Source organism: Phoca vitulina, unplaced genomic scaffold (assembly GCF_004348235.1).
Source record: "Phoca vitulina isolate PV1807 unplaced genomic scaffold, GSC_HSeal_1.0 scaffold73, whole genome shotgun sequence".
Classification (NCBI taxonomy): domain Eukaryota; kingdom Metazoa; phylum Chordata; class Mammalia; order Carnivora; family Phocidae; genus Phoca; species Phoca vitulina.
The window spans coordinates 3,635,401-3,650,991 of record NW_022589776.1 but is presented as its reverse complement, the minus strand read 5'-3'; the positions used below and the strand labels follow the sequence as shown (position 1 = coordinate 3,650,991).

At 43.4% G+C, this 15,591-nt stretch overlaps 1 protein-coding gene across 1 annotated transcript; it reads right to left on the bottom strand.

Annotated features, from left to right (window-relative positions):
• Nucleotides 1-225: 225 nt before the first annotated feature.
• On the bottom strand, nucleotides 226-557 carry LOC116625130 (cytochrome c oxidase subunit NDUFA4-like). The gene has a single exon (XM_032393470.1). The coding sequence runs from the start codon at nucleotides 553-555 to the stop codon at nucleotides 307-309; it is 249 nt and encodes an 82-aa protein (XP_032249361.1). The 5' UTR covers nucleotides 556-557; the 3' UTR covers nucleotides 226-306.
• Between the last annotated feature and the right edge of the window lie 15,034 nt (nucleotides 558-15,591).

Here is a 15,591-nt window from a genome sequence, read left to right as displayed (position 1 = left end):
GTGTCCTTCTAGTCTCTGTTCCAAGCACAGAGTATACTCACGGGTGATTTTGAAGCAGCATGCGTGTGCTCATGCGGTATTCATTGCTGGCCTGCCGTGCTTCACAATATGTCCCGCTCTAGAGGTCTGCTCCTTTTTTTTTTTTTTCAAGTTTCAGATATTTATTATTCAGCGTAAACCCCAACACAATACACCAACATGATTTCGTGCATTTAGAGGGGAAATATTTCCTGGATAAGTGGAAAATTGTGCGGATGGCTTCTGGAAGACCTTCATTCTAAGCAGCTTTATAGTGAAACATTTCATTTAGAAGTCTGGACCTTCTTTCTTCAGTTTGCTGATATCTACATTCACTGAGCAGAACTTGTATTGATCATTGGGACCCAGTTTGTTCCAGGGTTCTGGGTTATTCTTCCTATCCCAACTGACATCTGGATTGAACAATGCCAGGAGCAAGACATACAGAGCTGCTCCAGTACCTCCCGCCCCAATAAATACGAAGAGGGGGATCAAGCTCGGATGCTTCTTGGCCTGACCGATGATCTGGCGTAACATGGTTGCGGCAGAGGCCTCCTGTCCAGGAGAAGAGAAAACCAAATGTGGAAGGCCCAGCACTAAGTAATCGGTCTGCTCCTTTTTTAAAATGGCTCCATGACATTCCCTAGTATAGGTGTATCATTATTTGTTTATCCGCTGCTCTCCAACTGTTGGACATTTAGGTTAGTCCCAGCTTTTGATGACTGTAGTAAGTGTTGCAATGATCACTCTTATGTGTCTGTTTTAGTATACATGTTCAGTGGTTTCTGTAGATTTCTAGAAGTGTAATTATGTGTCTAATAGTACAGCTATTCTAACACTTTCAGTACTACCAAATTGCAATCCAAACAAGTTTTGCCAAATGACATAACCACTGAGGCGCCTGGGTGGTGCAGTCAGTTGAGCGTCCGACTCTTGGCTTTGGCTCAGGTCCTGATCTCAGGGTTGTGAGACTGAGGTCTGTGTGGGGCTCTGTGCTCATTGTGGAGTCTGCCTGGGATTCTTTCCCTCTGCCCCTCCCTGCGGTGCTCTCTCTTGCTCTCAAATAAATAAATAAATCTTTTTTAAAAATGACATGTCCACTGACAGGGTCCAGGAGTAGCCCTTCTCTCCTCTCTTGCCAAGACTGGGTATGTTCAATTTGTTAAATATTTATTTCTCTGGTGGGTTAAGAACGAACACCCTATTGTTGTTTTCTATTGAATTTCCCTGATTACAGGATGAGCATCTTTTAAAAATATTTATTAGCCATTTGTATTTCTTCTTTTACAAAATCTCATTCATATCCTTTCCCTCTCCTTCCATTGGGTTTTGTCTTTTCTCTATTGATGTATGGTAACTTTCCATAGAATAGATATTGATTTTTTTCCCCATTGAATATATCGCAAGCATTTCCCCTCTGGTCCTTCTCTCTTGCTTTTTAACTTTGTGATATGATGTCTTTTAATATATAGATGTTTTAAACTTCTAAGTATCACCTTTGTAAATTTTTCAAATCATCAATTGTTCCAAACTTACAGACAAATATAAAGAATATATAATTTATATACTCACCACCAGCATTATAAAATCTTAACATTTTGCCATGTTGAAATATTTCCACCATCTTGTAATTTTTACTTGCAGTTTTAGTTTTACCTTTTTAAAAACAAAAAATAATATTTATTTTTTACAGTATATTGCAATGGCACGTCCTGGCATGTTATAAATTGCAGTGGTCCCCATTGCTCCTTGTGATCCAAATCTTCCCTCTGGGTTTACTTTATTTCTAAGTGAAGTACGTCCTTGATAATGCTTTTATGAGAGGCTGTAAAATTCTTTTGATATTCTTTATGGCTAGAAATGTCTTTCTTTTGCTTACACTCTTAAATAATAGCTGTGGCAGTGACGGCTAGCTGGCCATCCCACATTCTTGTCCTCCTTCTTCCTTAGAACCGCAATTGGAACACTAATTTTATTTGGGGCAGCTGTGTGTTCAGCAGAAAGACTACATTTTCCAGACTCTCATAGTCATGGGTGGCCAATGAGATGTAAGCAGGAAACACTGAGTGGGGGAAATCTTCCTAAAGGGGGCCAATTTAGCTTAGAGGGACACACTTTTACCCTTGTCCTTTGGTGGGACATGGGAGCCTCCATGGGACAATGAAGAGAGAAGCCACAAGCTAAGGAAAGCAGAGCAGAAACAAGGGGAGTGGGACTCCAGGTTTTGTGATGGCCTCTCCCCTTCCACGCTCCTTTGATTTGAGACAATGAACTCTTTTTTTTTTCTTAAGATTTTATTTATTTATTTATTTGAGATTGAGAGAGAGAACAAGGGGAGGAGCAGAGGGAGAGGGACAAGCAACCTCCCTGCTGAGCACGGAGCTTGACACCAGGCTCCATCTCACGATGCTGAGATCATGACCTGAGCCGAAATCAAGAGGCCTACGCTTAACCAACTGAACCACCCTGCCGCCCCCGACAATGAACTCGTTATTTGATTTGTTTAAGTCTCTGTTCTTAGGTCTCTGATGCTAACAACAAAATTCAGTCCTAGGTTTATATTTATTTTCCTTTTGCCTTTTGAAGGTGATATTTTACTGTCCTTGGCATCTGCTTTTGTGGATGACAGGTCTGCTATTAGGCTAGTCATTCTATCTTCTTTTCTGATAATTTTAAAGATTTCCCCTTGGTCCTTGTTATTCTTTAATGTGTCTGTGACTGGGTTTGCTTTTATTTATCTTACTAGATGCCTTGAATGCATTTTCCACTTAATGACTCATGTCTTCATCCAAATTTGAAAAGAGTTCAGCAATTATCTCTTCAAATACTGATTCTCTGCCATTCTTTTCATTTTCTCTTTTTCTGGAATTAGATGAATGTAAAAGCCTCTCTCTTAATTGTTACTTCTTGTCTCTTAACTGCAATACATAAATTGTGTATGTCTGTGTTTCTGAGTGAATTCCTTGGTTCCATCTTTCAGATTATAAAAACTTTCTTTAACAGTGTCCTGTCTGAGTTTTTACCAATGATTGAGCTTGTAAAATTTCAGTGACATTTTTCTTTAATTTCGCAGATTTCGGGATACCTGGGTGACTCAGTTGGTTGAGCGTCTGCCTTCAGCTCAGGTTGTGATCCCAGGGTCCTGGGATCGAGTCCCGCATCGGGCTCCTTGTTTGGTGGGGAGCCTGCTTCTCCCTCTGCTTATGCTCTCTCTCTCTGAAAAATAAACATATAAAATTAAAAAAAAATAATTTCTCAGAATTCTAGTGGATTCTTTTTCTTATTTTACTATCTTTATTTTTTTGCTGCTTAGTTTAATCATTTCTTATTCTTTTCACTTTGGAAGTTATCGTTTCACTTTTCTCTAAGGAGATACTAAAGATACAATACTGAAAAATCTTTGTCCAACTGTTGTGTAGAATTAATCTTATCTAAAAAGTTCTCATCACGAATAAAAAAAATCTATAACTGTGTAGTGATGGCTGTTAACTTGACTTACTGTGGTGATCATTTCACAATGTATACATATAGCAAATCATTATACTATACATCTGAAACTAATATAATGTTATATGTCAATTACAACTCAATTTTTAAAAATGTTCTACAAAAAAAAAAAGAAAAGCCATAGCTAATTATTAAAATACTATTGGAAAAATGCAAATAGAAGGATGGTTGCTAAATATATACATCCACTTCTGCTTAAAACCATTTAACAACCGTGCGCCTGGGTGGCTCATGGTTAAGCATCTGCCTTCAGCTCTGGTCGTGATCCCAGAGTCCTGGGATCCAGCCCCGCATTGGTCTCCCTGCTCAGGGGGAGCCTACTTCTCCTGCTCCCTCTGCCATTCCCTCAGCTTGTGCTCTCTGGCTCTCTCTCTCAGTCAAATAAAAAAAAAGATCTTTAAAAAAAATAAAAGAAAACATTTACAGCTCTTTACTGCACATAGAATAAAATTATAAACCTAAGCAAGGCTTGCATGAACTGGTTGGCCACTGGCAGCTGCACAACCTCACATCTCACTGATACCCTCTTCACTCCAGCCGGTCTGGTCCATATTTAGGTCCTTAAACACAAGACCTTTCCTACCACAGGACCTTTGAACATACTGCTCTCTTTCTGTGTTTCTCTTTGCTCAGTGCTTGAAAAGACTGACTTTTTTTCTTTCTGTCCTTCATATCTTAAGTTAAAAGGCACCAAAAAGAGAGCAGTGGTTATCTATCTCTACATGGTACAACTTGATATAATTTATTTATATTTCTTATTTATTTATTTATTTATTTATTTATTTATTATATTTTGGCTTGGATTTTTAAAATCTTTACTCCATATACATTATTTTCCAAAAGGAAAAAAAGACCCAATGAATTATTTTAATCTTTAGCATGCTCGACGTTTTTGGTAAGAAACAAAATCACTAATATTACACTTCCCCCCAAATAAATAGATTAGTCTCAATGCTATTTGTTGGAAAAAAGAATTTCATCTGCAGTGAATTTGTGTTGCAAATGCTTTGCTGGCTGTCTGTATTAGTTTTAATTTCTTTACATATTTTGGGATTTTGGTTTGAAGGCTCATTTTGAGCAGAAAGTTTTTGGTTCTTTGCTTTTTTTCTCTCCCTCTTCCTTATCCTTACCCCTCTCTACCTAGCTGTTTTGTGCTTGCCCTTACATGACCAGAGTTGCCAGATAAAATAGAGGATGCTCTGTTAAAATTGGATTTCAGCTAGCCACCAAATAACTTTTCTTAGTGCGTGTCTCAAATATTGAATGAGATGTGCTTATACTATAAAATTATTTGTCGTTTAGCTGAAATCCAAATTTCAATGAGTATTCTACATTTTTATTTGCTAAATCTGGCGACCTTATACCTGACCTTCTGTATCTCTATCCAGATCTTATTATGGGGATTTGGGTTAGCACTCCATATAATATTTAGGTTACCAACTAAAGCAAAACAAAACAGCTGCCTTTTTAGGACCACAGGAAAAAAAAATCATGCCAGCTGAGAGATGAGAATTTCCTCTTCTGGGCCAGGAGCTTCCCTCCTGCTTGCAAAGTGTGAAAGACCAGTGCTGGAGGCCTAGCCCTCCCTCAGCTCTCCCAGGAGCCTCAGGAGAGCACCTTTTCTCTGATGCCACCATCCACCATGTCAACAGAACCTTGATGTGTCTTGTACACAGGTCAAAATAGTTAGATGTCGTGAAATCATGATTTACCAAAGAAAGAGAAGAAGCAGTTCCTGTCCCCAAAGAGTTTGTATTCGAGTTTGAAGTCAGAACAGACACAGGAAGAAGCACAAGAAAAAGAATTTCAAAGCAGAAGCAACAACAGTCAGTATCAACGTGACACGAAGACTGCTAACTGAGAGAAGCCGTGAACGGAGATGGCGTTCCAGGAAAGGGAGCTGATGTTTGCTGAGCACTTATTATAAGCTCTCAAGATGATCTCACTTAATTCTCAGTACAGTTTTATGAGGCAGAATTGATCATCCTGATTTTAAAGAGGAGGAAGTTGAGACTCAGTATAATTCAATGTCTTGCCCTATGTTACATGATTAATAAGTAAGTCTTCCATCTGCACACTCTTTTCCCAAAGCCATGGGTCAGTGCTGCTTAGATAGCACTGGGAAATGTTGGAACTGAGGTCAAAGAAAAATGGTCCCATTTTAAAACCTTAAAATGCAAAGTTGGAAAAACACCACAGCAATCTTGTTCGAAAAGGACTCCCTTGCAATGTTTCCCATTGGTTTTTCCTGCACTTTCCTAGAGACAGACCTTGGATGGAGCAAAAGATATTGACCAAGGTCACAGCAGAACAGAAAAAGAATTCAGAACTACAGCTATCGATGTTTTCGTTCATCTGTTTCGATGTTTATACCCTGACTTCTTTGAGCCCTGGACTAATTCTGGAGGGCTTATAGTAATTTGAATCACCACCCTAAATGCCGTGATGACATAAACTGTGTCTGGGTTTTGATGAATTCCTTTGGAAGGTGAGTTACGGTGCTCTGAGAGAGCTGGGTGCTATGAAGTTTTATATCCCCGAGTCGGGAAAGGCTATGCTTCCTCCGAGTGGCAGAGACGCCAGTAACTTATTTCTGTCTTCTCAAATATGTGGCAATGAAGTTTATGGCATCACACACCATCAACCTGTACACTCTCACAGCTCTTTCCTGGCATCTCTCAGCCTCTTCCATGTCATTTGGGGGGCGCGAGACGGGAGGAGTGTTTGCCACGGGTTGGGTTGAGCTTGCAGGTTGCCTGCGAGTAGGAGGAGAACTGCACTGGGCTGCCCATGCAGGAAAGGACAGGATTTATGTGAGTGACTCTGAGCACTGAATGGGGGGAAATGGTTAATGGCTGGCACTGGAAGCAAGTTGGGAGACCCAACCACTGAGTCTGTGTGCTGTGCCTGAGCCGAAAGGACAGGAGAAATTGGAGAGGTGGGGGGATGTGCTCCCCTGAGCCTGCCCCTCCCTCCAAAAAGCCTTGAGAAAAGCAATAGAGAGAATTGAGCCGGCAGAGTGCAGACGAAATTATCCACACCACTGCTTCTCGGTGTTAGCAAGCATGATGGGGAGATGCGAATGAACCCTTTCATCACTTTCATAATGGAACCTTGTGTTTGTGTTTACTTGATAATTTTCCATTTCCATGCAGCTATTGTCTTGCACATGCATTTATTCAGTAAGTGTTTATTGAGTGTCTACTCTGCGTCGGGCATGCGTCGGGCAGGTTATTGAGCCCTGGGACGCAACGATGAATACACACTAATATGGTCCCCTCTCTGACAGCTTGTAGTTCAGTGGGACAGGCGGATAGTAATCAGTCAAAAGCCATTATGATATTACTACCAAAAGGAGTTCACTGTATTCTTTTTGTTTTATTTTTTTTAAGATTTTATTTGTAGGCAATCTCTGTACCCAATGGGGGCTTGAACTCATGACCCTGAGATCAAGACTCACATGCTGTCCCAACTGAGCCAGCCAGGCACCCTGAGTTCACTGTATTCTGAAGATCCATTTGGTGGGTCAGGCATTGTTCTAGGAGCTGAGGACATAGCAGTGAGCAGAGTGAAATCCTGCCCTCATGAAGCTTATGTCCTAGCACAGGACACAAAATACAAATAAACATATAACCTCAAAATAAACATACAATGTTAGTTCACGTATTTGTACGTGCTATGATAAAAATGAGGCAGGAGAATTGGTCAGAATTTGACTGGGTGGCCACTTTAGGTTAAGATGGCCCAGGAGGGTCCCTCTGGAGGGATGAGTCTTGAGCAAGGAACTAGGAGAACTGGAGGAGGATCCCACAGAGATCTGGGGGAAGATCATTCCAGGCCAAGAGAACACTGCATGCAAAGGTCCTGAGGCAAGAGTGGTGGGAACGAGGTCAACGGGAGGCTGCTGTAGGAGCCCAGCGGGGAGAGGTCGTTGGGAGTGGAGGAGGTGAGATGGTGTGCGTTTTGGAATTTCCTTTATCATAAGAGGATTCGACCTGGTCAGGGAAGTCAGGACAGACTTTCCTGAGAAAGTAACATTTGCATGAAGATCTGAAAGCTGAGTAGAAGTAACTAGGTGAAGATGGAAGGACAGAATATTCCAGCACATAAATGAACAGGCTCTGTGGAGAAGCAAGTCAAGTTTGAGACCCTGAAAGGAGATTAGTGTGCCCAGGCAAAAATGAGGAGTGAGGTGAAGCTGGAAAGGCGGGCAGGACAGGTCATGGGGGGTTTTGTGAGCCTCGTGGAGGACATTGGCTGTTTTTCTCAGTGCTGTGGTGATGGTGGGGAGTCATGGAAGGGTTTTCAGCAGAAGCAACCGAATCAGATGTGCATCTTCGAAAATCTTCTAAATGCAGAGCTGGGGAAGCTCCGTTGTCCTATTGATATTCACCTTCTGAGGGAGGTTCTCGTATCCCCATTCTACAGAAAAGGAAACTGAGTCTGAGAGAGTAGATGGTGCTTAGCCAGGAACACAGCAATGGCTGACTCTGGAGTCTAGAGCTGTAGCCCTTTGTACCTGTTCACCTTTATTGCTCCGTCCCCTCCCCTCCCTCCCCTCCCCAGCCAGCCGCCCCCTGCCCCCAACCAGAGCACTCCACAGTGACCTGTACAACTATGCTTATTTCCACCTGTTCATTCTCAGACTGGGGGGCCCTGCATCCCCCTTGCCATCTTTCCAGGGTTGTGACTTCTTTCTTGGCATTGGAAAGTTTCAGGGATGCAGACGCGGTCTTCATTTCCCTACCCCAGTTAGCATTTTTGAATGAAACATTCTCTTTTTCATGGAGTCCTGGAAGGGTAACATATTGTTTTAACATTCATTTATTTCTGTCACATCATTCCTCCTTCTCCCCCCGCCTCCCCAAACTTCTGCTGGGCTTCTTCGTATGCACTAGGCTCCAGGGTTACGGAAACAATCCTTGGCTCTCTGGAAAAAGGTGACGTGCTAACCAGCAATCACAGGCTAAACTGATACGTCAGCCAGATGTTTCCCCTTGCTGGAGACTCCGGGGAGGTAAGGACGTGTGCAGGGAGGTAGCGACTGGGCCATGAAACAGGAGAAAGGAGGCAGAGAGAGCTTCCCAGAGAAACTTAGCAACTTTCTTGGCCATCAGGTCCAATAGGAGACCCTGAGTAGAAAAAGGCTCTGAAAACATGTGAGGTCCTTCCGGTCCTCACAGACTATGCTAACAAGAAAGATGGGAGCTGACAGAGTATGAAATTTTCATTAGCTCTGGCACAAGAGGCCCAGAAACTGGGGCTAGTGCTCCTTGAGACCACCAAGGAGAGAGACCACCATGGATACTGGGCGGGGTCAGCACAGAGGTCAGCTTGTCCCACTGGGGTAAGGAAGGCTGCTCGGGGATCATTGTTTCGGCTGGCTTTAGGTTGTGTTTATTTGTTTACTGATTTATTTTGCCCATCAAACCCAGGCTTATTGACAGGCTGGAGCCTGCCCCTGGGTTGTTCTACCCGCCGACCGCAGTGCACAGAGAAATAATTAGTTGCTGAGGTGTCGGGAGCAGATGTTGAGCTGACATCTTCCCTTTACTAGTGTCAAATTCAGCAGTTTTCCTGCTTCCCTATAAATTATCGGCTGCTTCCTGCCTTCCTCTTGCACCGGCCTACCTGGTGGGCTTTCCTCCCTCATTAAGAGCAGAGCCAACCCCTCCTCGCTGACCTCGGCCTGCAAGATGCCCCCTCGTTGCCCCCTTTCGTCCTTTTGCACTTCTTTTTTCTTCTTTAGGTGGACATAGGAGGAGGGGAAGGGGACTGGGGTAGGCTGCTTCCCTCCTTGCTAAGAAAAGCCGTGGTTTTTGCTGCTTCTCAGAGCCCTGGGGTCCCGGGAGCAGGGAGAGGCCATTAATTGCTTCCCATCAGGGCCATGACCTTTGTCCCTGCGTGGCATCCTGAGGCCTTTTTGGCGCACGCTAGCAAAGGTGGCTGTGCTCTCCAGAGCCCTGCTGGGTTCTGAGCAGTATACAACCTCCGTGTTCCAAAACCGCTAGAAAAGGCAGGGTAGGGTGTTGGGAGCATGTCAGGGAGGGCACCAGTCGGGCGCTGCAGGGGAAGCTCTGGAGAACACTTCAGAATGCAGAGCTGTGCCAGGCATTGTGCTTTAGAGAGATTGTTGCCAGTGGGGCTGACACAGGGGGTAACACCAGGGCTGGCAGGAAATGGGTTTATTCAGTCACTCAACTAATATTCAGGGAGCTCTTTCATGGACCAGTCATGGTGCTAAGCCCTGGGGGTGCTGTGCATGGTCCCTGCTCTCACTGAGCCCACAGGGGCCAACTGGGGAGGCTGGTGGGCCATACTAAGGAAGCCGATCTTTATCACGAAGGTGCTTGGAGCCCCTGAGCAATCTGAAGCAGGGGGGTGATGTGATCCAATTTGCATTTTAGAAAGATCACTCTGGAGGCTGAGGGGAAGACGGATTGGGGGCGGGACGCTGAAGGACACCAAGGAACTCATTAGAAAACTTGTAAGAGTCTGGCTGAGATAGGACTCGGGTCCCACAGAGGCTGAGGCAGTAGGTCTGGAGGGAAGAGAAATTTTGGAGATATAGGTAGGAGGACTTAGAGATTGGGGCTAAAATGGGTTTAAATCATGATCTCACTGCTTGGAGAAAGGTAAAGGATCTATGCCAGGTCAGGCAGCCTGTAGGACTTGGCAGGACCAAGGTGTGACTCCAGTATACTGTCTCCTAAGCCTCCCATTCACCACTTGCGAGCAGCTACTGCCCCCTCCAGATGGAGACCTGAAAGTTGCCTCACGTCACCTAATCTCGCAAGACCTCGGGTTTGGAAGGTGGTCTTGAAGGTGGTCGTGCCCAACAGTTTACATACTTAGCAATCCATCCGTAGTCTTCACACCAAAGATGAATCCAGCACCTGGACGCAGGGAGCTCACTATCCCCCGCGGCTGCGCCCTTCATCCTTGGAGGGCTTCTTCCCCAAGTCACACCCAAATCAGTCTCCAATACGGTCTGCTCCGTGTTGTTAGTCCCAGTCTGGGAGGTCAATAAAAAAACCACAACACAATACCACACACAGCAGATTGGAAAGCTCCTGATGGATAGGGAGTTCTCATCCCAGAAGCAAAATCTACCTGGGCGAGGCGCGCGAGCTCAGACGTTGTCAAGCATCAAACATCTGGGGTTGGGGACAGTGGGTGAGTTACCCTTCTCACACCTGTGAGTGGCGGACTGAGACACTTCGAGCAGTAGGTGAGGACCCTTTGCAGCTGGGCAGTGCAGGAAACGCATGGATACTATCTCCCTCTCCAAACACTGGATTTCTAGATTCCACACCTAGTGTCTCCCATCACCTGCTCTCTTGACCCACTGGGACCTTGTTTGTTCCTGTGAACCACTCGCTCATTCCCTTCTGTGTGTAGATGAGGGGTGGGCCTGTGTGAAATCTCAGCGCTGCAACACTGTCCTGTTTCCTAATGCTCTGTAACCAACCTAATCATCTGATTTATCCGCTCAGCTACAAACAGCAGTGAGGCTCCGTTTTTGGCTTTTAATTGGCCGTAAAGCTGGGTGCCCCCGTGACCTCTTGTTAAACTCTTCCCATTATGCTTTCATGTTTACGTAGCACCATAAATTTGGCTCATCAGTCCTCCAGAAACTTCTCCAATTTCTGCTGTTTCTGTGAAGGCAATTATCTTCCTGTTTCCCTGGCAGGTCTACTTGAAGCCTGAGATTTCTTCAACTACAGACACAAGGTGTGTGAATCTGCTCTTCTCTGCTCCTCTCCCCCGCCCCCCTCCAGCCTGGAGATGCTCCCGCTCTCGCCTTTGCCCCAGCCACTTATTGTTGGAAGCTTCTTCTCGTTTCCTCTTTCTCATGCATCTCAAGGTCAATTAACCCGCCTGCCCCTTGGATCACCTATAATTTTGATTTTTTTTGGACCTTTCCTCAGCCAGGCAATCACACATTTCAACATTGGTCAAAGGACCCTGTGCCCTCCCTCCCTCCTAAAGTACCCCAAACTTACTAATACACATTTTGCAGCAGAAAAGAATAAAGAGAGCTGTAAAAGCCCAGGAAAAACATGAATAGTGACAGAAGTGATACAAATGTACACCCAAGCCCCGGTTTAGGCAATGGAAAAAATATGCCTGGAAAAAAATGAAAGAAAATTTAAAGCTTAACAGTAATAATAATAACAAAAATAAGCACAAATAGATCAAAACTATTGTTGCCTAATACATATCATGTCAAAAACGAAATATTGTTAGAAATGAAAAAAAAGACGAGAATCAACCCCAACAACAAATGAGTGAGGCGTAAGATGAGCTGGAGAATTAAGAACCCAGCAAGATTAAATAAACAACAAAATAGGAACATTCAGTCTTTGGTAAATAGCAGGAAAGCTTAACAACTATGGAAATAGTAAATAAGGACCTAATAGGAGAATGTTTCCCAGAGCTTTTTAATATAGAATTTAATCTATAGAGTCCCATTCAGAATTAATCACCAGAGAAAGATGATCAGAAAATGCCACAACAAAGCCTTAAAGACAAAGAAAGTATATATCAAGGAAATAGAAAGAGAAGAAATAGAATTTAAAGTAGCTGAGATCTTGCAACCCAAACAATAAAAGCAGAAGAGATTAGGGGAAGCATGTGAGATTCTTACCATGTCACGTATCTACACTCCTATATTCCAATAAGAGAGAAGGAAAACCTTCCTTTGAAGGACAAAGCTGTGTCGTCCAGGATTCTCCAAGTTATCTTACAGATCTGATCCTATTAAATAAACAGCGAAAATACTCCATAGAATTAAATAGAAGTTATTGCAAATCGTGATATATAAGAATAAAAACAATTTGGAAAGCTTTGTTTATTCCTTCTGTGAACATTTAAAGAGCCTCTAGGGTATGCCAGGTACTGGGTCGGTTGCTAGAAACTTGTCCTTCCAGGCATTTTGTTTCACAGTGACAATTATTAAAATGCTATAGCACTGGCTTAAAAACAGAATATAGGTCACTGTGAGATAACGGAAATTCCAGAAGGAGACTCTAAAGAAGAGATATTATAAAAATATGTGACAAGTGAAGTATAAGGAACCACGGGGAAACACATAATTGTATGTTTTGTTGTGATCACTAGAAGCTACGTGGAGAAAAATCGAGACCCCTAATTTATACCAAAGAGCATCATAAATCTAGGTGGATTCAAGATACAATATCAAAAAGAAATAATAAAATAGAATCTTATCCTTAGTAAACTGTGGAGGAGACCTAATTTCTTCCTTGCTTGAATTCTAACATTTTCAGCAATAAGGATGACAGGTTAAGATCCACACAGATTTAAAACTTCATGAGAAACAACAGAATCCAGATATAAAGGAAATGAATAGGAAACGTGTATCCGAGATATGACAAAGAGAAGTCTGAATTCAAAGTATATAAAAAGCCTACCCACATCATCAAGGGATGAAACCTCGTGTCTATTGAGCCTGTGTCTGGAGAATGTAAGTAAATATCAAATGCAATAATAAAGTTAGTGAGGAAGATAATCCATCTCACACGTAATTAAAAAAAGGGAAGGAAGATAAAGCAACTGTGAGCTCCCACATCACATCCATTAGCAAAAAAATAAGCTAAAATAATAAAACCCAGGGCTGGTACAGCTCTCTGCAGACAGTTTTCTCCTATCACCAGTGTCAACGTTAATATTCTGGAGGACAGACTATGAATAAGTAACCCACACACGAGCACACACTTTGAGGCAGTGTTTCTCCTTCTTGGAGAGTCAAGGACATTATTGCCATTAGATTAAAATCTGTTTTTATACAGATGTTCATGGGAGCATTGCTTATAACAGTGAATGGCAAAATACTCACAAACTGGGGAGAGGTTAAGTAAGTGGAACCTTATCAGTACAAAGGGATATGATAAACCATTGGCCACAAATTGAAAGTTATTCACATATATGGAAAAATTCTATACAAAAGCTTTAAGAGAAAAGCACAAAATGTAAGATCTATTGAACATAATGAGTTACAAATTAAATACATTTATGGAAAATTAAAGGAGACTCTAAGAACTGGTGGTGGTTATGATGATAATAAAAGCCAGCTTTCAGGACGCCTGGCTGGCTCAGTCAGTAGAGCATGTGACTCTTGGTCTCAGGGTCGTGAGGTCAAGCCCCACATTGGGTATAGAGCTCACTAAAAAAAAAAAAAAAGAAAAGAAAAGAAAAAATGCCACCTCTCATTGACCCTTTAGTTTTGCCATGCCCTTCATGAATATTATCTCATTTAATCTTCTCAACAGCGGGTGCAGTAGGTATTCTCTCTAGTGAAATCTGATGCATGCCAAGTTAAGTACCTTGCCCCAGGACACACAGCTAGTAAATTGCAAAGGTGGGATTTGAACTCCAGAGTCCAAGCTAATACACCGCCTAATACAACCTCAATTATTTATTGAGATCGACATTCTACATGTTCTCTGAATTTTTGTCATAGAGCAGCCCCCAGCTGACCTGTTTTGTTGAGCTTTGAATGCGCTCCTCCAGAAGGTGCTAGCTGAGGCCTTACCTGGGAGGGGGCAGGGATGTCTCAGCTGAAGGCCTGGAGAATTGTCACCAGAGGGAACTGCTCTCCTACCCCCTGCAGCCCTTATAGTTTAGGTCTACATGTACTAACTGCTCTGCCTGCCCTCCTTCCAGATTGCCATATAAGACCCCAGCCCCACGGCCACGGAATTATATGTGGAGTTCATTTCCTGGTGACCATCTTTTCCAGCAAGGCCACTTCTAGAAAGGGTGGGCTCCACATCATGTCTTTCTTTCTTTCTTTCTTTCCTTTTCTTTCTTTCTTTCTTTCTTCTTTCTTCCTTTCTCTCTCTCTCTCTCTTTCTTTCTTTTTTCTTTTCTTTCTTTCTTCCTCTTTAAAAGATTTCATTTATTTATTTGACAGAGAGCGCCAGAGAACACAAGTGGGGGGTGGGAAATAGAAGAGGGGGAAGGAGAAGCAGGCTTCCTGCTTAGGGAGTCCAATCTGGGGCTCAATCCCAGAACCCTGGGATCATGACTTGAGCCAAAGGCAGATGCTTAACTGACTGAGCCACCCAGGCACCCCACACATCCTGCCTTTCTCACTCACTTCTCTCTCACACCTCTTCCTTCCCAATTTAGCACCAACCTTCCTTAAAATGATTCCGAAAGCATTGTTTTGTGATCAGGCTCTCTGTCTGAGCCAAACGTCTCCTTGAAGGACCTCTCTACCTCCCCTCCCTCATACTTTACTGACATTCCAACAGGCAGAAAAGAAGCATTTTTGAACACTTCTACGTGGTTTCCTCGAAATAGCATTCCGTTTGAGATCAGGTGGCAAAAGAAGGCTGAGCTGTGATAGAGACCTCCCACGAGTGCTGAGTCAGCCAACCCGGGTGTTTGGGCAGCTCCGTGGTGCATCATAGCGGTTCTGGACATCTTGCAAGTGCCTGAAAGACTTGATCATTGAGCCCCGCCTTAAGCAGGGCCTGGGCAACTAAGGCCTGCCACCTGTTTTAATACAATCTGCTAGCTAAGAATTGAAACTAAAGCAAAAAGAGTATTTTTTGGTGACATGCAAAATTATGTGAAATCCAAATTTTAAGCATTTATAAAGAAAACTGAATTGGAACATGGCTACCATTTTGTGCCCATTTGAGTAGTTATGACAGAGAGACCGTCACAACCTAGAACGTCTACTCTCTGGCCCCTCACAGATTTGTCTACCCCTGGTCTAAAGGAATGTCTCTTCTCTTTGAAGGCTGCCCTGCCAGCTCAAGTGCCCACCTTTGCCAGGCAGCAGGAGCCTGAGCCGCTGGGGATTCACTGTGCCCCTGTTCTAAGCTTCACCTGCAGGGCTCAACGGAAATACTCCTGCTCTCTCTCGGACCTGCACAAAAGACCTCTCATCCCTATGGGGCCTCCTTTTTCATTCTAGGACCATGGAATGAGTCTCTGCAGAGGGAAAATGACATTTGTGACCATACCTGTGGCCCAGAGTGGGGCCTGAGGGCAGGATGGAGAGGTAAAGGTTATCTTCAGAGGGCTTCGATG